The sequence below is a fragment of the Macaca nemestrina genome, chromosome 7 (assembly GCF_043159975.1).
Source record: "Macaca nemestrina isolate mMacNem1 chromosome 7, mMacNem.hap1, whole genome shotgun sequence".
In the NCBI taxonomy this organism is placed as follows: domain Eukaryota; kingdom Metazoa; phylum Chordata; class Mammalia; order Primates; family Cercopithecidae; genus Macaca; species Macaca nemestrina.
Genome location: NC_092131.1, coordinates 168,741,464 through 168,765,430, shown reverse-complemented (window position 1 = coordinate 168,765,430; position 23,967 = coordinate 168,741,464). Strand labels below are relative to the sequence as shown.

Sequence of the window (23,967 nt, the reverse complement as noted above, 5' to 3'; positions counted from 1 at the left end):
TAACAAATCAATGGATTCTCCATTAGGGTCCCTACTGTCTAGAGCCACATTATGGTCTGTCCACTGCCCTTTTCCAGATTATTGTGGAGGAGATCCCAGTGGCTTTCTTTCTCTGGTCTCACCCAGACATGGCTGTAGATAGATCAGCCTTCCCTTCCTCTCCTTTCTTTGGCAAGGCTATGTCTGTGTTCTTCCATATGTACCTTCCCTCAAGTTGATCCTGACATGTTGGAAACTATTCCCTTGATATATGGGGCTTTTCTTATTCTTTAGAAACCAGCTTAAAACCCATCTTGAATAGGAGAAAGCCACCTTTTTGCATTCCTATTCACCCATCCAACTGTCATTTTGATTCATAGGCTCTTTGCCCTTGGGATGTTGTTGCGTGACTGATATGAGTAGGTATCCTCATTCTGATTTTATTTCCACAGTACATTCCTCCAGATCTCTGCGTCTGCAATTTTGTGCTGGAACAGTCCCTATCTGTCAGAGCCCTGCAGGAAATGCTTGCCAACACAGGTGAAAATGGCGGCGAAGGGGTGAGTACCTGAATTGTGTCCTGGGTTGGGATTGGGATGCACCACATCCCCAAAATACATTCTACATTTCATCCAACTTTGAACTGAAAAATTTAGGACTGTTCAGATGATTCATATGGAGATAGTAAATCTTTCTCCCGGAGTTTAGTTGTTAATTCAGCAACCCGACTTCTGCTTCCTTTGAGTTAATAAGCTTCCACCAGAAAATAGACCACCGCTAATGCTACCCGAGCAAGGCATAGGACGCTGAGCCTACTCCCCTCTCTTACCCCAGAATTCACCAGCGAATGTGGAGAGACTGAGAGGGTCTTGAGATTGAGGGTGCCTGTGAGCTAGTTTCTTTGTCCTTGGAGAAATCTCACTGGGGAGTTAGGACTGCTCCAATGGAGCACAACCAAGTTCGAACATGATTTCCTGCAGAATTCTGAGTCTTTGACAGGTGTCTAGAACTTGATGGTTTCCCTGATGATGAGCAAGTACAGAATTGTCTTGAGTTTCCATTGTCAGTAAAATGATCCTTGTAACTAAGAGACAAGCTCCATATTGCCCATGTCAGAAGGCTTTTGGGCAAGACTTTGCCCAGATATTTCAAAATAATTTTTGACTCTTCCCTTTCCTAATGACTCACATTCGTTTTTATATGTTTATCATCAAACACTTTAATTCTACTGCCTGAATATCTCAAATTCAACCATTTCTCTCCACTACCCTTACTCCCCCATACTCCATTAGATGACTATCCTCTACCTTTCGGTTACTGCAACAGCCTATTAATTGCTTTGATTGCTTCTATATTTACCCCCCCTCCCATTTTTCCACTCAGCAGTTCTTCCAAAACGCAAATACAATTATTACAGTTGCCTGTTTTAAAATCCTTTGTCTTCCCATTATTTTGAGATAAATTCCAAATTCCTAAACGTGGCATAGAGCCCTTTAGGAGTTGGTGAGCCCTGTTCACCTTTCCTGCCCCATCTACATCCCACCAAGTACTCAGTGTCCCAGTGACATTGAATTCCTCTGTCTGCCTCAAATATGCCGGTTCTCTTTTGCCTCTGATCCTCCATATCAGCTATTCCCTCCACATGGAACAGCTTTCCTCCTCCTCTCTCACTTCCCTTATGTAAACCCTATGTATCCTTCAAGGAACCAGTTTAGTTATTAGATCAGTTGAGAAGCCTCTGCAGACCCCACAAGTCTGTTGCTGGGACAACATTAGGTACTTTTTCTATCATAGCTCTTACCACTCTGTACTGTCATTGCAAGTCTTTTTTTCTTCTCACTGGAGAGTACACTGTCTGTGGGTAGAAACTGTTCGCAGTTACCTAGTAGCACAGTTTGTTCTTACCTGAAGTCGTGCATAATACGGACATGTCTCATTTGTAGTAGAAGAGACAATTGACTGTAGGATCAAGAGAATCGATGTTTACATTTCGGTCATCCTCCAGCCCTTAATTAGATGTACCCAAGGGTACATCTAATCTCTTGGGGCCACAGTGTTCTGTGAGTTAGATCTCTAAGACCCTTAATACCAAATATTTGTGTTTTTTCACTCTCTTGATTTATAACAGTATGCTGTAGGAAGACAACTGAGAATAGTTTGCTTTGTGCCTTAGATCATTAACACAGGTGAGATTTTTGTTCATTTAATGTTTGCCTCAGTCTGGGTTCACTTCCCCGTTCCTTGCATTGACCTCAGCATCTTATATCTTCCACATACCCTCAAACACTTCCAGTTTAGGGAGACTTTTTTTTTTAATTGATCACTCTTTTTCCAAGATGCATCATATACAGAAAGCTTTGATGAGGGAGACCTAGCTGATTTTAAATATCACCACTTTTTCAGTGTCAAAAAAGATCGGCTACACCCAACCTACTCTATGGTCCCAGGTTAGAAATTAAGGAGACAAAGAGATACTCTGTTAATTGGGGAATTATTTCTTGGCTATTCTCTTATCCTGTTTTGTTTTAAAAGTATATTTCAAAGGACTTCTTTTTCTTTATCATTTAGCTTGAGTGGTTCAGAGTCCTATAGATGAGAAAGTAAATTCAAAAGTTCTGATTCTTCTTTGTTGCAAAGAACTTAAGTCTTAACTTGGTTTGTCTTAAGAGGAATAAGTAATCATTCATGTTCCAAATAGAATGGTAGGACTCACTTTAATAAAACTGAGCTCTTCATTTTAGAATATATGAATAAGACCTACCTTAATTACCAGGCATGTTATAGCAGAAGTTTGTTTAATATAATTATATATTTCAGGAGCCATTTATAAGTTACAACATTTCGAAACTAATACATTCAATCTTATTTGAATAATCTACTCTTCTTTAAAAACTCCACGTTCAAAATAAATGATCCATGACATTTTTGTTAATATCTATAGAATCATCATCATCGTCATGATGTTGAGTCAGACTCTGAAATTTTCCATATTGCCTTTTGTTCTATTTTTGCCCAAGATAAGAGAGACCTAATAGTTATTTCCCATCTCGACACATTTATCACTATTATTATAAGGAGTAGTATTCACTGGAGATCTCAGAGAAAAGGGACGTGAGAAGAGAGATGGAACACAGATGGGAAGGTACAGTTTTCAAGTCATATTATTTTACTATGCATTGATGACTCCATAGAATAGTTACCTGAACAGCAGCTTCGGGTACTAGAACCCTCTTGGAACTTTCTCACAATTCCATCTGGGCTCTCAGTCTTTCATATGAAAAACACGAGTTTTATATCGTCTCTTGAGTCTGATTATTTTGCTTTTCTGAAGTAATTACTGTGCACATTTACTATTGGTACTTTATTTGATTTTAGAAGATAATATTCAGCAGGGAAGAAAAAGGAAAAATAAGGAAGTGAGTTAACATGACAGAGCAGAATGATTCTCTGGAGAGCCTGGGGATGTTTGAGTGGGATGAAGCCTTCTTTGCATGCCATTCCATTCTGTTTGGAAATAGCCATTTTCTGCTCTTAAATAGATATTGCTTTCACTAATGATCATGACTGCCACCAAATGGGAGGCTTTGAAGAGTATAATTTTTCCTTCTAGTCAAAAATTGGTCCTGGTGTACTGTGTCTGTTCACTGCTGTGTAGCAACTGGACATTTTTAAAAATGACTTCAGCTGTTTTTTTACTCACGTGTTGAGTGTACAGAAGTCTTTTTGCAAGGATTTACAATTCTGCAGCAATTTCTCTTGCTAACAAAGAAAACAAAAGTGCCCTAATTTAACAGCAAAGAGGTTTCTTTATTGTTTAAATATCCTCAGCTGCAGCCAGTAGTACATGGGAGCCAGCTTTATATTGAGAAGGAGAATCAGTGATGAGGAGGACCTGGAGCAGAGAACATTTTGTGCCTCTCAGAGTCTGCCCTATCTCACCTCCTCCTTGGATCACTTTACCTCTGATCTAATCCGATGTAATTTTATTCTGGGGAAAATGACCAAGGGATAGATGCTTGGCACTGTGGCCAATTTTATGGCTACAGTTTGAAGTAAAATTCCTGCAATCAAATATTATTTTCACATTTTCAATTGATTTAGACCTATAGTGTCTACCAACCTTGGGCCGGACACGGAGCCGAAAGAGATGTCCGTGTCTCCCTCTAAGCCCTCAGTCTCCGTCATCCTATAGAAATGACTTGAAAGTGAGAGCAAACAGCATTTGTGATGAAAAAAATGCTCAGTCTTCAGTGTCAGGCAGATGTGTTTTTCAGTCCAGCCTATATTGGACCAGATGTCCTCTGGGGCAGGTTATTTCTCCTTTCTGTACCTTAATTTCCACATCTTCAAGATGCAGTCTATCTCCTAGAACTGGGTGAGAATTAAATGAGATCACTGCCTACAAGTGCCTGTGAGTTTGAAAAGAAAAGTATTTTTTCCTCTCTTCATCCCTGGTCCACATCCTCCTGTTATATGGATCCTTCAGGAACATTCAAACTGCCTCAAAGGAAGGAGGGTCCTGTGTTACACAACTAGGTGCATGTTAAACTTAACTCCAAATGGGTTCTGACATGAACTGGCATAATGCTTCTAGAAATGAAAGGCCTTGGTTAACACAATTACCAGCTGCACTCCTTCCGATAAGGGCTCCGGTTTTCTCTAAAAGTTGACTTCATCAATGTCAGGTCTTTACAACTACAAAGAGAGATGAAATATAAATATAAAATGAATTATATAAATGATATATATAAATATCAATATTAAACTAATTGTATAGTTGCCATGTGAACGTGACGCTTTATCCATGTCCAGAACACATAAGATTATGCCTGACTTTGGATGCTAAAATATCTGGTATGCTGATACACAAGCAGCCTTTTAACCTTGATGGGGCCAGGCGCGGTGGCTCAAGCCTGTAATCCCAGCACTTTGGGAGGCTAAGGTGGGCAGATCACGAGGTCAGGAGATCGAGACCATCCTGGCGAACACAGTGAAACCCCATCTCTACTAAAAATACAAAAAAATTAGCCAGGCGTGGTGGCGGGCACCTGTAGTCCCAGCTACTCGGGAGGCTGAGGCAGGAGAATGGCCTGAACCTGCGAGGCAGAGCTTGCAGTGAGCTGAGATCATGCCACCGTACTCCAGCCTGCACAACAGAGCAAGGCTCCATCTCAAAAAAAAAAAAAAAAAAAGAAAAAAAAACCTTGATTGGGAAATGTGACCTGGAAAGATACTATTTCTGCAAGAACCTTTATAACAGATGTCCTCACTGAGAAGTTCTTCATTTCCCTGTATTGTGTGATTTGATAGTCCCGTTACTCTGAAAGGAGATTTTGGCTACTTTGATTTATCCTTGTCTTTACAGTAGAAAATACCACACACAGCATGGTTGCTAGTGAAATGGTGTGGCACATTTGTCATATGTTACTGCTTCCTGAGGATGACATGCCTGTGACTGCTAGAGGCTGTCTCCTGGTATCATGTGACCTTGGAAATGGCCAGTGAAGCGTAAACATGTTATGCTATATTCATATAAAGGTCCTTACAGTGCATGTCATGAGATATATGAGATATTTACCTTGCAACCAAGTTCAGGACATTCATTCATCTCATAAAGTCACAGAAAATTTAGTGACAGGTGGCAACATCATTAAAAAAGAATCAGCTAACAATGCGTCTGCCCTGACACTGCTAGGTGATAAATACAACAAACACTGATGAAGGGAATTATTAGAAACCCCTTGTTTAACGTCTGAATTGTTGTTGTGCCGAGATTTCGACATGTTGCTGCAAACTCATCTGGAATGAAGAGGCCTAATAGGATCCTTACTTCTTGCTTCCTGGGTTCCTGTGTAACCGCCAACATTTTTATATCATAGAAGAAAAGGGGAGCCACCATCATTCAGATTTAGCATTTCACTCTGAGGTTTTTATCTTCCCTTTATAACTGTTAGAAAAAAATTAGTAATATAATTTATTTTGTATGTATGTGAGGAGGAAACATGACTGACGGAGGAACTGTGTCCATAACTCTAGACCTCATTCCCGTTTACGTTTTAATATTACAGTTTTAAAAATACATACTTTAATGAGTCAAATCTAACAAGCATTGATTACACTTCAGGAGAGTTCATAAGATTTCCTTTAGAGACAAAGTACTAAGTCACTCATGCTTATATTGTGATTTAAGTCCGAGGTCTTGCCTGTAGAAGTGTCAAGTCCCTACGGTCAGAATAACCACACTAAGTGTCAAAAGCCTGAATTTCCTTTGTACTCATTGGTTAAATAAGCCTCTGCCTCAAGCTGTCCACGAACGTCCTTGGTGCCCTCACTCAGGACCTCCCCACCCCAGTGCCGATGCCTTTCAGGCTGCTAACCTTGGGGACACTCCCCCTCCCTACACTTAATTGGTGAGAGCAGGATATCACATCATTAAATTTTTAACTTGCTTGGCTTGACTCTGCTTTTTCTTTGGAGAGGGAGAAAAATAACATTCTGGTTTCAGATGCTGGTCTTTCCTTTTTTTAATCTATGGCTGTCCATCCACACCTGCTACAAAAATAATGTTTTTATACTCGCAAAATAACAAAACGACTTGGCAGAATTGCTCTCACGTGCGAAAGCTTGTTGAAACCTACTCTTTAAAAGCTGCCCTGTGTTAGAGTTCATTTTACAGATGTACTCATGGCAGGCAGCCTGTTTCGGTGACAAAGCTGGGAGTTTGGAGGTTTAGATTTGGTCTTAACACTGCCACCAACTGGAAATTTAACTTGCAAATAAATCTCTTACCAACTGGGCTTTAAGTTCCCCACCTCTATATGACATCACTTAGATGCAAAGTCCTTTCCCAGGTCTGTAATGGTTGCAATGCACCAAGTTAAAATGGAACAGTGTCATCACGTCACTTCCTCTGGTGTGTCCTATGGGCTGTAGCCCATCGCTGAGGAGCTGTGGAAATGTTCACCTTTTTGTATTAACCATTACTTTTGAGACCTTGGCTCCCATTTATTTAGGTAGAATGAATAAATGTGTTTTTCTCTTTTTTCTTTGCTGTGGACAAGGAGAATTTTACAAAATCCATCCGGGACAGAAACCCTAAAGCACTAAGCATTGACTACATACTTTTAATTTTTTTTTTTGAGACAAGGTTCTCCTGTAAATTTTCTTGTGGAATTATAGGAGACATATTGTGTATGTTTGACAGGTTTTCTTTCCTCAAAGAGCTAGGAATTATTTTGACAAATTAAATATTATTATAAATGAGAGGCCTCCGAACTAAAGTTTCGATGTGTTTTTTTTCACAGACCAAATTGTCATTAAACATATGTACATCCTCTTCCCCCTTTCCTTTCCCCTCCTTACTATTCTTTCTCATGTTATGCTATGATTTTAGGATTTTATGCTGATATAATGGATTTTAATGTTTCCTTCATAAGCTGATATTTATGAAGGTATGTGTAAATAACCCACATTTCATTTTTGGACTGGCCTTTTGATGACGTGGTTTTTAGTTAAAATATGCCATCTGGAAGACTTTACTTCATGGTAAGAAAGCACCTTTCTTGGTCTAAGCAAAATCTGAGTGATTGATTAATTGATGGCAATTCTAAGAGAAATTCCAAATTGCCTGATACAGGTATTGACCATTTTCCTTGGGTGGATTTTCTTATGTAAATGTAGTTATAAAAAAGTGATACAGCTGACTTAGGTGACAGCACATTGCTTGCTAATAGTTTGTTAATGACATCAGCACTGTACTAGAAAAAACAGGAAAAACAAACTTTTACATTTAACGCTCTTGCAAACCTCTAAGATAACAAAATATTTACCAGGTAGGAAATCCACCCTCTTTATTCTGTTTTTGTTTGTTTGTTTGTTTGTTTTTTAACTCTGTAGTAAGCATCAGTAGACTCCTCAAATAAGTTGAAAGCTTTCGGCAAAACCTGTGCATGCTAAAATATCCATTTACTGTTTTGTTTTTGATTTTGCTAGCTCAGTGATCTCTCGGAATGGGTATGTTATTCACTCCTTCAATATACATGTACTTTGCATGGACAACTGACTCAAGCTGTATTTGTCATGAACTGGGCCTTTCACTTGTGAGTGTTCAGGGCAGTTTCCATTCCTTGTGTCTGTGCTATTTAAAAAAAAAAAAAAAAGAAACCACTAGTGCACCTCACCCTTCAGTGTTGTGAAATTAGAGGTGGCTGCACACTTAGAAATTTGTCGCCAGGCAGTTTGTTTTCCCACTGCTCTCCAATTAGAATGACTTGCCTGTGAACTCATTTTTTTTATTTCTTCAAAACATTCCAAGTTTTTTTTAAAGCCTCTCTTGTTTGCTCTGAATATGGTCTAGACGGCCTGTGATCATAGGTTTCAGTCTGGTGAGATGACACAAGTGTGCAGCTTTGCCTTCATCTCAGCTTCTCGACGCTTCAGACCTCTTCCAGTGCTATTATGCAACTCCAGCTCTGCTATTCCATAAGGCTGGAATTCATGATAAAAATGGAAAAAGCTAGTTTGATGTTTTCTTTCTCCTGCCGTATCTCCAAGGTGAACCAGCAGAAGAATTAAATGTGAACTTCAACAATTAAGAATAACCGTTCAGGTTAACTAGCTTTTTACATTTCTTCATATGCTGAGTAGAAGCCTTTTCAAGTGAAAGAACCCACAGAATGAATTTTTAAAGCTCCAGACTCTCTCAAATCCCCCCATTTATTGAATATAGTGCTTCAGCTTTACTGTGACTGTCTTTGGTGAAATTGGGCATACTGTGAAGTCGGCACCTCGTGTTTAAGATCAATATATGCCTGTCTGATCTTGGCGGTGTTTTTGCAAATGTGTTAACATTTAGCTTTGCTAATGTTACACAAAGTGGAATTCTGTTCATCCTTGCTGTGGACATTGAAATGCTCTGTTGAAATAACCTTGTCATAATGGTATCTGTCATCTAGAAAGCCTGAGCTGCTTCTCCGTGGCTGGACTAAAGATATTTGTTGTTGGTGGTGGTGGTTTTTATATTTTAATTGCAAAAAAATTTAAATATCTTCATTAAAGTTTCTTAGAGGCATGAGGATGGATTGGGGGTGTCTCAGCTTTCTCCAGGACACAGTCTGTAGGTAAATAGTTTATTATTCAGGGAGATGTTTTGATAAGAGATTTTGCTGAGAGTTTTTAGAGCAATAACTGTTTCATGGTGGGGCAGGAGTAGAGTTTTACGAAATTCGTAAAAACGAATTTCAGCTGCATTTCTGGGAACGTGTTTTAATTCTTAATTGTACAATATTTGAATTTTTGGGAAATCTTTTAAAAAACCTGCTTACCTTTTGAAAATAAAGCACATTTGCAATTTTTTAAATCCTAAGAGAATAGAAACTCTTCAGTTTACTTATTAGACTTTTCCTTTGATCATGTACTTCACTTTTTAATAGATACCTGAGTTTAAATTATATATTTGTAGGGAGAATTGAATGAACTAGAACAAACTCCAATTTATTTCCATTTCATAAAAGTTTAATAAGAGCACCAATCTGGATATTCTGTTAAAGAAAAGTTAACTTGGTGCTAGAGAAATCCTGATCTCAGCTGGCATTTTCATCCTTACTTGAGTAAAAACACTCCAGTCCTATGATGGCCACTATCTGGTGTTAGAATGGAAGGAGCTAAAATGATGACGTGGAATCGGTGGAAAGAAAGTGGGAATAAGATCAAATGTATTTAGGCGAAGCATGGTGTAAAAATCGCTTCTGCTCTGCAGAGGGCTGAAATGGTTCCCCACAAAGTAAGAGGAAAGCTGAAGTCAGAGTGCTTGTGCTTCCACCTTGAGTTTCCTCCTGAGGTACTGCACGTACTTGGGCTTGTAGTGAGGTGGGAGAGGGGAAAGTGCTGAGCCGTGTTTCTGAGTTCCATGATGTTGCTCTGGTGTGAGGGAGGAAAGTGCTGGACTAGGCAGGTGGGGTGGACATTCTGGCCTTGGTATTCCCACTGTCTGGTCCTTGCTGTCCCACCTGCAAAACATGGACTCTGAACTAAATGAGTGGCTCCTAAACATCTATCCCAGGATCAATGTCTACCCATGATGAAGGATTCCTAAGTCATCAGGAAAACGGGAAAAACTGTTTTCTAGTACCCTTCCTGTATTGATGATCAGTTTCATTCCTGTGGTTGGAATCATACTGGTTCTTGAACTTGTTCACTTGTAAGGCCTGTTCTTGCCTACAGCTCATGCATTCCATGTGCTAAGTAGTTTTGCCCAAATACCAGATAGGTGTTTTGTTTTGTTTTGTTTAAAAAAAAAAAAAAAAACCTTAAAAAAATGTTCTTAGTGAAACCTGGAGAGTCAGGTCCCTTGTTGGTTGTGGTTATTCACCTCTTTCTTTGTGGATAACTGCCTCTGTGATGAAAGAGGAAAGGCACTTGATTTTAGAGTTTTTAGGCCCCAGTTACCCCTCCTTTTGCTTTTGTTCTCGAGAGAGAAACATGCATTGGCACCAGCACTGGTAAGAATCAGCTGGTGCCATCCTATTAAGGATGTGCAGCTGGAGGCTTGGTGCTCCGCACCCCATTTCTCTGCTGCTCATCTGCCTCGAAAGGTGGAGGATAGTAGCGGGAGAAGTGGGATGTTCCAGAAGAATGAACCGAGAGCTGACCCAGTGTAAATGAGGCCCACACCACAGAGGTTTCTTCTAAGGAACAGCCTTTGCGCGCTTGCTTTTAAAGGCCCTTCTCTCTGCTGACTCCCCTGAGTCCTGCTCTCTGCGTGGGGCCAGAGGTGGCAGTTATTCATGGTGGAACCATTCCTTAAAATACTCATTTTCATGTCTTTGATGAGCTATTTGAAAGGTAAGTTGAATGCATTACTTTTTTTTTTTTCTTTATATCTTCATAGTTTAGTTTCTAAAGTTATGACTTGGTTTTAGGAATTTTCAGAATTACTGCTAGGGTATACACATCTCCAGTTAATTTAAACAGTTTTTTAATTGATACATAATGGACCTAGTTTCAGAATACGTGCGATAATTTAATACATTCATGTAATTTATAAAGACCAAATCAGTGAAAATCTCCAGAATTTATGTTTTTGGTGGGTACAAATAACTGAGTTGTAATTACTGAGGCATCGTTAGTGGATGAAATAGAGCTATGGAGCTGATTCTGTACAACCTCACCTCCACAATGATACTGTCTAAACCATAGAAGCCACAATTAATTATCTGACCTCAGGCAGCTGACCCAAGTCACCAGGAGAATGAGCAACTGCTGTTCCCAGGCAACCACTTGGACGGTGCAGGGCAGGTGAAGCAATAGGGATACGCAAATCCATGCTTTATCAGCTGCGCAGATTTCACTGAAAGTCAGTGGGAGAAACCGTAGCTCTGTCTGCAGCTTTCCCAAACTCTCAATAATAGAGTCTCAATCTGTTGTATACGGAACTCCAATTCCTCTTCTCATAACGTCAGTCTTTCCTATGGCACAAATCCCTTCTGAACTTCCTACTATGTCTTTCCCCAAGTGGGGCTACCTGGGCCTCTGCTAACACTATTTATTGCATTTGCAATTTCTTGTGAGATTTTATTAAAATGAGCTGTTCCCAGGGTAACCAGGAACGGTAAGTTCACTGGACTGAACCCCTGGTCCAAACAGATCCAATTCAAACTGGTTTAGTGTTTCACCTTAGGTGTTTTGCTTGCAGGAATGTAAAACATTCTTCAGTTCTGCCAGTCTCTTTCCCAATTTGTCTGTCTATACAAATTCATCAATGTGCACTTTTTACTAAATATATTAACTTCATTTTAATGCTATTAACAAAACTTAGTATTTTGTGTGTGTGTGCATAATAGGTATCACTTCGCACTTCCTCACATTTACACTTGTCTTTCCAAACATATATCCCTGTATAAAAGGAATTTCTAGGGTGTCTATTTTGGACTTCACTTCTTTTTCCCACATGGTACACCTTGTTACTAAGATAAAATTCTAACAGGAAAAAAAAAAGCCTTTATTACTATGATTTTTTTGTATTAAACTATATTTAAAAATTGGTTGCTTCGATCCCTTTTTCTGAAGAGTAATGTCCTAGTTGCTGTATCTTACAAAATATGCCAGAATAATCAAGAGGTTTCTGTATTCCAACTTCTTCCATGTTTTATTCAGTAAAGTCTACTCTAATTTATCCTCAGGTTCTAGCATGAAATAGAGGCATGCCCACTCCCAAATGATCCTGGTATTAACATATGTGTGTATCCCTCTAAACCAAAAGACTCGTATCTGTAAGACCTGCTTTTTTTTTTTTTTTTCTCCTCCTGAGATGGCATCTTACTCTGTCACCCAGGCTGGTGTGCAGTGGTGCAATCTCTGCTCACTGCAACCTCTGCCTCCTGTATTCAGGTGATTTTCCTGCCTCAGCCTCCTGAGTACCTGGGATTACAGGTGTATCCACCACCACGCCCGGCTAATTTTTGTATTTTTAGTAGAGACAGGGTTTCACCATGTTGGCCAAGCTGGTCTTGAAACTCCTGACCTCAACTGATCCACCTACCCCGGCCTCCCAAAGTTCTGGGATCACAGGCGTGTGCCACCGTTCCCGGCCTATAAGATCTATTTTAAATGCACTCACTTGATCTAGGAAAAGAGTCTCAGGCCAAATCCAGTTTCTTCTTACAAATCTCAGTGGGCTTCAGAGAAAGGGGGATGCTAAGTCAGACAATATGCTGTCCCTAATGTTCCCAAACCTCCCTGGAGCTGGGTCGTGCTGGCTCAGACCATCCAGTTTGTAACCCGTGAGACCTTGCACAGCGTTCTCTCCCAGATGGAGCTTCTGCAGTTTTTCAGATTGGCTTAAAAAAAAAAAAAAAAAAAGGAACCAATAAAGAACAACCTGGGTTACCATGTTAACAGAACTGATGGCAAGAGCCAAACACATTACCCAGTGTTCTTCTACCTTTTATTATTTTATTATTACTATTTTTGAGATGGAGTCTCACTCTATTGCCCAGGCTGCTGGTATGCAATGGCACAGTCTTGGCCCACTACAACCTCCTACTCTTGGCTTCAAGCGATTCTCCTGCCTCAGCCTTCCAGCTAGCTGGGATTACAGGCATGTGCCACCACATCTGGCTAATTTTTGTATTTTTAGTAGAGACGGGATTTCACCGTGTTGGCTAGGCTGGTCATGAACTCCTGACCTCGTGATCCACCCACCTCGGCCTCCCAGAGTGCTGGGATTACAGGCGTGAGCCACCGTGCCCAGCCTCTTCTACCTTTTAAATAACCTTTCTAATTATGTCTTAATAATCCAGTGATTGAAAAATAAACTTCAATATGGGACTATTATAATTTGAACTAAGAATTCACTGCTGTAACGCTACATTGGAAACTCACTGTAATGTAACGTAAATGTACATTACAATGACCATTTCACACAATGTGTCACCAATTCCTGTTTTAGTATCATCTTTACTTCACATCTCTTTTAAAATACCCAATGTGTTCCAAAATACAGTTGTCATTTTCTCTCGGATACTGAGATCCTCCTTGCTTGGTCCAAGGGAGTACATGTTAACCTTTGCAGCATCATGGCTGGTATCTTTGAGCAAACCCCTGCTTTCTTGCAGCAACAAGGTGGCCCAGTCTCATCTTAATTTTTCTACCCCAGGACATGACATTGTACAACTCTTTAATATCCCTGGTTCTGTTTCATAGCGAATATTAAAGATCAAACTCTGGCTCTAGGGATATATATTTGTTACCCCCACTGTGACCCATCACAGGCTAAGCCAATTGGCCTGAGATTGGAGGAGGTATTAGTATGATACCAGCAGAGAGGTTAAATCACATTCATGACAGCATGATTTAATAATAGAGTGAGACTTTATTATTTTTATGAGGAACATGAATTGAAAGTTCACCATGGTTACTCCAATATACTTCTAGCCTCCTTTTTATTTCCTGCCTTACTTAAATATAAAAACTTTTTGAAATAACTTTTAGGTTCGGGGGTACATGTGTAGGTTTGTTATATAGGTAAACTTGTATCATAGGGATTTGTTGTACAGATTTCATCACCTAGGTACTAAGCCTAGTACCCAATAGTTATTTTTTCTAATCCTCTTCTTCCTCCTACCCTCAATCCTCAAGTAGGCCCCAGTATCTGTTGTTTCACCTCTTTGTGTCCATGTGTTCTCATCATTTAGCTCCTGCTTATAAGTGATAACGTGGTATTTGGTTTTCTGTTCCTACATTAGTTTGCTGAGGATGATGGCTTCCAGCTCCATCTATGTTCCTGCAAAGGACACCTTCTCATTCTTTTTTATGGCTGTGTCGTATTCCATGGTGTATATGTACCACATTTTCTTTATCCAGTCTACCATGGATGGGCATTTAGGTTGATTCCATGTCTTTGCTATTGTAAGTAGTACTGCAGTAAGCATATGCATGCATGTGTCTTTACAGTAGAACAATTCATATTCTTTTGAGTATATACCCAGTAATGGGATTGCTGGGTCGAATGGTAGTTCTCTTTTTAGCTCTTTGAGGAATCACCACACTGCTTTCCACAATGGTTGAACTAATTTACACTCCCACCTACAGTGTATAAGCGTTCCCTTTTCTCCACAACCTCACCAACACCTATTTTTTGACTTTTAATAATAATAGTAGCCATTCTGACTGGTGTGAGGTGGTGTCTCATAGTGGTTTTTATTTGTATTTCTCTAGTGGTCAGAGATGTTGAGATTTTTTTCACATGCTTGTTGGTCACATGTATGTCTTTTTTTGAAAAGTGTTCCTGTCCTTTGCCTGCTTTTTAATGGAGTTGTTTTTTTTTTCTTGTAAATATGCTTAAGTTCCTTATAGATGCTGGATATTAGACCTTTGTTAGAAGCATAGTTTGCAAAACTTTTCTCCCATTCTGTAGGTTGTCTGTTTACTCTGTTGATAGTTTATTTTGCTGTGCAGAAGGTCTTAAGTTTTATTACATTCCATTTATCAGTTTTTACTTTTGTTCCAATTGCTTTTGGCATATTTTTTCGTGAAATCTTTGCTCATTCCTGTGTCCAGAATGGTATTGCCCAGGTTGTCTTTCAGAGTTTTCATAGTTTTGGGTTTTACGTTTGAGTCTTTAATGCATCTTGAGTTGATTTTCATATACGGGGTAAGGAAGGGATCCAGTTCCAATTTTCTGCTATGACTAGCAAGTTATCCCAGCACCAGTGTATTGACTAGGGAGTCCTTTCCCCATTGCTTGTTTTTGTCGGCTTTGTCAAATATCAGATGGTTGTAAGTATGTGGCCTTATTTCTGAGCTCCATAAGAGCTTTTTTTCCCCCACCTTGAGGTAACAGAGTTCCCGTGGCCCATAGCTATATTGTACTATGCTGTCCTTTCTCCATTATTAACATGGCACTTAGGGAACACCTACTGTATGTCCTTTCCATCCTCTGGATTCATGGCACAATTTTCTAGGATTTCTAAATCATCTTTTGGTTCTTCAAGCTGTGTAAACAGCTGAGGATGTATATTGATGACTGGACAATGATATGGTTTCCAGGGATTTATATAACCTGCCTTGGCTCAAGTCAGCCAGTTAATCTGTCTGTTTCTCTGGCACTTCCTCTCACTGTTGGCCATCACAAACTTCTTATCTTAGATAACATGTTTCCTTCTTCAGGCTTCTGAAGACCATTCCCAGTCAGCAGTGGTCTCTCTCAGTGGAAAGCAGAAATCAGCAGCAATGTTCATTTCAGTACCTAGCTGTCACATTACATTAATGGTAACCACTAACCTTGCTGCCAGTGGATTGAATTATTATTTTTTTTCTTCATTGGAAGAGGCAAACAACACAACTGATATTAATTTTATTAATTTTGTGGAGTCTTTTTTTTTTTTTCAATTTGTGAACCATACTTGGTGTTGTGGAGCTGGCCGCTCCTCCTCCTCTCACAGGAGCTCTGCGGGTGCTACTTTTAATATGCCTTCTTTCTTTGCTGCAAAGCCTGCCACAGTGTCTCACAGCTCACGGGAAGTCAGGTTTTACTGTCAGCCCCGGCAGGTTATCCTCCCCTTGTCAGTGTGATAAATTTGCTCCCCGCACAATGGGAGAAAATAGATCAGATGGTGCTCGCTCTGTCCGGGTCCCAGCTTCCATGCATAGATCAGCAAAGGAGCTTTTTTATTTAACTATTATTTTTCCAGTTGACAGAAGAGCTCGTGGATGAGAAGAATGCTTGGACCTAAGCCAGCCTCTGAAAGGTGGGCTTTGGAAAGCAGCCATGCGAAAAGCACTGTCCAAGCGTTAGACAACTCAAAACAGCTCTGAGACACACTAGTCCTGCAGATACAGAGAGAAGTGTAGAATGCTGTACTAAGAATGCACAATGAATGCTGAGGCATACCCTTAAGGGCTGGGGGTCTGCAAAGCACAGAAACCAGAGTGAGAACATAAGATCAGAGGTGACTAATTCCAGAAAAAAGTGACCAAGTAGTAAGGGAAGCAGTACTGCGGGTCCCTTTCCCCAGCCTGCTTTGTGCTTTGCCATTAACTGCATCTCTTCCCAGGCCCTTCAGCGTCCACACCGGTGGGGAGGGAGTTCTACAAGGCATGGGAGGCAGTTAAGGAAGTGTCCAGCTGACTTTTGATGTGGTGAAGATAGGTGGATCTGGGGTTGACCATGGTGGGCCTGAAACCCTTTTTCTGAGAAGCTTATCTAGAGTCTTCACCACATGTAGATTTTGTAGTAGAGATTTGTGTCTTTCTATCTATCGTATATATAGAAGCAGAGTGGAGAGAGAAGCAGAGAGAGTCAAACGTTAGTCTTAAAGTTAGCAAAGGCAATCAATCATGTTTGTTCTTTGCGTCTTTGGGGTTCTGGAGAAATATTAAAAGGAAAGTCAATCACTGGTCCAAAAGGATGATTCTGAGAACAGAGAAGTGCTTGCTGACTGCATGCATCATACATGAAGGGTCCTGTGTGGCTAAGTCCCAGAGGGGTGACTGTCAAGCCTGACTGCGCATTTGAATTACCTGGGAGCTCAGACTTCACCGTGGGCCCACCAAATTGGAATCTTATGAAAATGACCCAGCTTTTATGTTGTTTATTTTTTTCTTCTTTGGTATTTATTTTTAAATCTCCACTAGTTATTCCAGTCTATAGCTGGGATTAAGGGCCACTTTTCTAAAATGAAATCATGAGAGGTTCAGAAGAATGATGTCACTGCCTTCAGAACAGCACCTGGTCCGTGGACAGGTACTGAGTATTAGGAGTATCTGTTCTGTCTGCCCCCAGGCCCACATACACAGGACCCCAGAGAATCAGCCTCTTCACCCAAGGCCGCTTTGTATACTTTGAGAATAAAGCAAGTTCGCTGTTGGTTTTGCTTGGGAATATAAACTTGCCCCCATGCTCATTATGTGGATATAGAGAAAACAGGATGAATCAATCTCCATCTAGCAAAATCATAGTTGAGACCAGTACAACAAAGATAGAGAGATTTAAAAAATAAAGGTTGGTTGTTACAGGACATCCAAGGGGAAAAAAAAACCCCATGTAAGTTGAAGGAGTGCAGGAAAGGGAGAGGAGGATCAGATAACAAAATAGAATCCAGTTGACTTTCTGCTTTATAGCTTGTGTAGGTAAAGGTGTTACACACAGTAGTAGTCAGCAGGGTTTTATGATAAAAAAAAACTTACTCCTATTTTGTTATCTATAAATCCTCAGGATGAACAGTGAGATTTTTATAGAGAAACAGTAGATTAGAAACAGTGTTCAAATTTTCATGTCAGGGTAATCGGACCTTTTGAATGTTAGACTCTTTGTTGGAAATATTCATTATACTACATTTGGTGAATGGAAATAATTGGGCAGAGCTCTTAGTATTGACCCTTTGTGGTCACTGGTCCACCGTTTCATCTGAAGCCTGATGAGGAGGAGGAGTATGGGTGGTTCAAATAGAAACCAGAGCAGTGACTGGAAAACAAATTTGGCTGACAGATTCCTTTTATGCAAAGAATGAACATGGCAACATCAGATTCTTAATCTATTAGCTACAGGAGAAGGTGGGGGGAATAATTCGGAGAAAAAAAATAATGGCCTCACCTCTTTCCAAAGCATACTTGTCATCAATCTAAATGTCATTAATACCCTGACAAATATCTGGCGATTTGCTCTTTTAAAAGACACCATAATAAGAAACATGTGTTAGGGCTGCCATTTTGGCTCTCTGTTCGCTCCATGACATCTGTGTTCAAAGAAAAGCACAGATGTATCCAGGATGACCCTGCCCAATTTGGAGGCATCCCAGTGACCACCTTTTCCCCCTCAATGGAAAATGCTCATCCGTCTGTTTGAGAAGCAGTGTTTGAAAAGTATCCAGACTAGTGGGAAAGTCATTTAATTTGCTCCTCAACCATTTTGGATTGGCACAAAAGGGCAGGAAAATGGTAGCAGAAATCTACATCAATTCTCATAGGGCAAAAGCTCTTAGTTTTAAAGTCTTGGAAGACAGGAGGTTCCCCAGTTGTCTTCAGTTGCACATTTGGAGTTTAAGTCTGCACCACCCAGGGGATCTTCCTACAGCTTTAGGTGCCCACAGGAAAGAATCCGCTCTAGGTCACCATAGCACCTCCTTTGCAGTCTCCAACCCATCTGAGCCATCTCGCAGATTATACCTATTCCATGTGCCAAACTTGTGCGAAGCAGAATCTAAGTAGGTGTTTTCCTGGAAGAGACTACTGGGGTACAGGTTCTTGCAGCAAATGATGCCTGTGACTGAGCATTTACAGCTCAAATTGGGCTCTGGCCTTTCCTCCTTTTGTTCTGAAATCCTTCCATGTGGCTGTGAAACTAATGACATGAGCAAAAAGGAGACTGCACAACCTTCTCATCCAGGAAGAATAATTCTAGGCACTTCCAAGAGAGAGGGTTAGCCGGATTCAGTAAATTATAAACCATGGGAATGGTAAATTTGACATGCAGTGGTGGGCAGGGGGGATGGATTGTTTGATATTGCCTCTGTTTTCCTTGCTTAGTGACAAAGTTTATGTATTTAATAAATCAAAGGAGTGCCTGTCTGTGCACTGCTTTTCAAGTATTCTTCTCTTTTGTCCTGTGATATGAGGAGATAGGAAGAAGGCAGTACTGTGGGTGTCGAAGGTGGGGCTCCCTGGAGTCAAGGTCACTCTACAAGAGCACAGCAGCAGACAGAGTGACTGCCATAGGTCCTTCTGCCACCAGATGCAGCCGACTTTCTTTTCTGGGGTGAGGGCTGTCCTATTGTGCATTGCAGCCTTTGACATTTGCTCCTGTCTTTTTAGTAAGGCAACTGCTAGCTGACCAAGTAAGACTGCCATGATCACTGAATTTGGGGGCAGTAGTGCTATCAGATTCTGTGCCTTCCACCTGTTTTCTGAACTTCATTAAGATTCTATTTCACGGCCAGGTGCAGTAGCTCATGACTGTAATCCCAGTACTTTGGGAGGCCGGGGTGGGCAGATCATGTGAGGTCATGAGTTCGAGACCAGCCTGGCCAATATGGCAAAACCCCATCTCTACTAAAAAAAAAAAAAAAAAAATTAACCGGGTGTGGTGGCGTGAGCCTGTATTCCTAGCTACCCAGGAGGCTGAAGCAGGAGAATCGCTGGAACCCAGGGGACAGAGGCTGCAGTGAGCCGGGATTGTGCCACTGCACTCCAGCCTGGGCAACAGAGCAAGACTCCATCTCAAAAAAAATAAAAACCAATTCTGTTTCACAGTTTCAGTTTTCACTGTTCTCTCAAGATGCTCATGAAAGATGCCAGGGATGTTGCCGCCTTTCGAGCATGTTTATGTGAAGGACCTGTTCTGCTCTGGCTGAGTTGGTCCAGGCCCACTTGGAAGATTTCTTAGTAGGGGAAAAACCTCTTCACAGAGTGTCCTGAAGTCAGTGGCTCAGGCACCTCTGACTGTCGGCTTTAGATTCATATGAATCACACCATTATGAGTTGAAAATCAAGGTGTCAAAAGAATGACACCTTACACTGTCTAGTGTTTTATACTCCAAGGTTGAGAGCCACAGGAGGTAGGTAGAATCTTTGTTCGGGTCAGGAGAAGGAGGGTTTGGCAGTTAGCCAGTTGAGGATTGAAGTATCTCATCCAAAAAAGGTGGCGAAGAAACAACTGTCCCACACTGGGCTCTTCCGGGTTTCACACCAGTTTCAGGGAGTTAAGATGCCTACGTGTACTTAGCGAGCTCGTGTTGTCTCATTCTCTGGCTGTGACTCCTCATCACAAGCCATACTCATCTGTGCACGTGCCCCTCCCACCCCTGGGCTATACTGTCTAATTCCTAGTCTACTACCACAAAATCCTTCATTAACTATTAATATCATCAAAGAAGAAAAAAAAGTCCCTGTTACCAGATGTTTACAGTTCAAGGCCTGTTTGGAAAATGCCCCATCAGTTCCTTTGGTGTCATTTGAGCTGGAGAGCTGTTGTCTAGCCCTATTGAGAGGTGAAACCAGGTGGGCTTCTGGGTCCAGTGGGGACTTGGAGAACTTTTGTGTCTAGCTAAAGGATTGTAAACGCACCAATCAGTGCTCTGTATCTAGCTAAAGGATTGTAAACGCACCAATCAGCACTCTGTAAATGCACCAATCAGCATGCAGTAAAAATGGACCAATCAGCAGGATGTGGGCAGGGACAAATAAGGGAGTAAAAGCTGACCGCCTGAGCCAGCAGGGAGCCAGCAGCAGCCACCCACTGGGGTAGCGTTCCATGCAGTGGAAGCTTTGTTCTTTGGCTTTTCACAATACCTCTTGCTGCTGCTGACTTGGAATCTGCACTACCCTTATGAGCTGCAATGCTCACAGGGAGGGTCTGGGGCTTCATTCCTGAAGTGAGCAAGACCACGAACCCACCGGAAGGAGTAAACTCCGGACACCCACCCTTAAGAGCTTTAATACTCACCGCGAAGTCCGCAGCTTCATTCTTGCAGTCAGCAAGACCAAGAACCCACCAGAAGGAACCAATTCCGGACACACTATCTGTCCACCCCTCCTGGAAGAGCAGTTTGCTTGAGTAGGATCTTTTGGGTTTGACGAGAAGGGAGTGATCCACTAGCCTGTAGTGGTAGGACAGGGTAGACCTAGAATCTCACAGCTGCGTGAGGCAGCCTTGAGAAACAGGGAATGCACCAAGTCCCCAGAAATAAGAATGGGGTCTACAGTGAAGAGTCCACAAGGGGCAGTTAGAGGAGCCAATGGCTTTGGGACCTAAACTGCAATGCATCCGTGCAGCAGGAGATGTTTACCATGGAGTCTGGAGCTGAGCCTGAGGGAGCTGTGGGGAGAGGCTCAGGTATCTTCAGTAAAGACCGCCTCTCTAGCGTTTCCATGTAACACCAAGGGTAAAGAAAGACTGTGGAGTTAGTGTCTTAAAAGCAGTGATGCTAGATATGTGTCCCCATCTGCCTTTCAGGTAGGTAAAGTCGTTTCCTGAAGATCCTGGCAAAGCAGTCGCACCCACAAGCAACTGAAGGTATAGAGAATAGACAAAATACTTTAAAAATGCCGTGTTTGGCGACAGAGCCAGACTCCGTCTCAAAAAAAAAAAAAAAAAAAAAAAAAAAATGCCGTGTTTCATTAAGCACATGTACCATGTTGCACTGCCACACACACGCTCTCTACTTTTCCCCAAAATGATGATATAGTAATAGTGTTAAAGAAAATTTAGAAGAGGAAAAATTCGGTGGTTCTGCAACCAGCCAAATGGCTATTTCATTTTCATAGGTTTCCTTATTCTTGCCTATGTGTAATATTTGAAGGCATTTTATTTTCTGCTTTTCTCATGGTGGCATATCATAAACGTTCTTCTGTGTTTCTACATAACCTCTATAATTGCCTTTAATAAAGCATAGAACATCCTGAAGAAGCCTCAGAATTTACTAGATAATACTTTTTGGTATATTTAGGTTCTTTCCAGGTTTTTTGTTTCGTTGCACCTATTATAGTGCTCTTATCACAGCTGGGTGCACACTTTTCTTTGCTTGTCTTGAATTGCTCCCAGAAGTAGAACTACTAGAGAAGAGGTTATGGACTTCTTTATGGCCCTTTTCATGTATTTCCATATTGCTTTGTAGAAGGGTTGTACTCCGTACCACCTTTCCTGGAATCGCATCAACTAAATTGCAACTCTGACAGCATTAAGTTTTTTTCCCACTGACGCAAATTTTGCAGATGTAAAATGATATATCAAAGTTGCTTTAAGTATCATTCCTTTCATTACTAGAAAAGATAGAATCTCTTCCATATGTTTGAATTTTCTTCTAATATGTGTCATTTATTCATATTCCTTGCAGACTTCTATGAGGCTTAGTTTTTTTCCCTACATTTCACTGAGATAGTAGCCCTTTTGTTACAAAGTCTTTCTGTAGTCTATTAAATGTTGGTGTTTCCATTGTTCTGAATTTCAGTAATTCCAGTAATTTTGGTACAATCATATCTGTCTTTTATTTCTTTTGTGAGTATATCTGATACATCAAAGCATGGATAAGTATTAGGTCTGTAAAGAATGTGGAGTCTTCTGTTGCATGCTAGTTTTAGAATTTAATTTTAAAATGAAATATTTAATTATGTTATCCATCCATAACTTATCTTTTTGTTTCCTGTGGATCTTACTGAAAGCTTTTCTGATTTGCCATCCACATCTCACAGAGGCTTGTGCTTGATAACCCTGCCTTTCTCCTGTTCTACTGAAATCTGCCTTGTCATATGCTACACTTTCATATAGTCAGACCTGTTTACGGGCTGTCTGTATTGTGCCATGTTTCTCTCTTTGAATCAGAGTATCAGAGTGAATTAATGAACTTGGCTTCATAACATTTCCTAAACCTTGGTTCTTTTCAGAATAAAAAATCCTTACTGTTTATATTACCAGATTAGTTTTGTAGCAGTTTGTGAAGTTTGCAAGATATCCTATTGGAATTGTAATTAAAACCATATTAAATCCGTAAGTTAAATTTAGGGGAATAAGCAGTTACAAATATTAATTTTCTCATCCTGTAACAAAGTACACCTCTCCAGTTCATCAAATCAAATCTTATTTTATACAATAAGGTTTTGTGATTTTAAAGGTTGCATTCACCTAAGCAGATTTCTAAAAATGTAATATTTTGTGGAAACCATGAGTAAAATCTTTCGTTATGCTTTCTAACCGAATATACTAGGTGACTTGCTTTTGTTTATTTCTACTGTTAAGTAGTATTGTTTTCTACTTTATAGGACATCATTACTGTTTAGTTGTCACTTGTATCAAAGGAAATGCAAACCTCCCAGGCAATGTAAAAGAGCTTCATCCTGTTCGGGAAATATTGTTCTGTGACCTTCCAGAAAGACTTCCTTCTTCTCTAGCCTAAAAGAGGGGAACTGAAGTGAGGTGTGAAAGGAAGAGAAAATTAAAGTGCACACATCCATGTTTGGAAAATGACTTCATCCCGTATAAGACCTCCTAGGAATATGACCTTCCAAACAAGCTCAGCGAGGAGCCTTCGTGGGGCCTTGGAATATTTCTTATTGCCTAGGACTCCCAAAGTGGAAATTAGGGTTCAAGATGTTAAAGGAAGTTGGTTTGGATCTCTAACAGTATTGAAACATTTGTGTGTGGCTGGATAGAAGCATAGTCCCCTCCCCTCCTTAGTTACTGTATCTGGTTTATCTGACTGGGAAGCAGTATTCTCTGGGAACTACTAGAAGAAATGTCAGTAACAGAAATTAATTCTGCAGTTATGGGCAAGAGGATTGAGTTAATGAGCTAGTGGAACATTTTTCGTCTGGACATGGCATCAGGGCCTTTTACCAGCATTTCCCTAATCCACCCCCATCCTGTGAGATGTCCTTCTGCCAATGACAATAACCAAGGTCACTTGTGGCAGGGACAGGACTGCCATCCTGATAAAGCCTCCCAGTCTTGAGGCCTGGACATCCTTCGTGAACAGACCCACACAATCTCCTATGTAGCAT

General features: G+C 40.7%; 1 protein-coding gene across 26 annotated transcripts in view; it reads left to right on the top strand.

Annotated features, from left to right (window-relative positions):
• Positions 1–23,967, top strand: part of LOC105463656 (ryanodine receptor 3) — a 561,838-nt gene that overhangs the window by 197,161 nt on the left and 340,710 nt on the right. For all 26 annotated transcript variants that reach the window (XR_011606198.1, XR_011606199.1, XM_071067152.1 and 23 more), the window contains exon 3: positions 432–539. Coding sequence is in view for 24 of the 26 variants with exons in the window: in XM_071067152.1 (XP_070923253.1) it covers positions 432–539 (108 nt within the window). In the remaining 2 variants the exon portion in view is untranslated. The remainder of the gene's footprint in view (positions 1–431; positions 540–23,967) is intronic.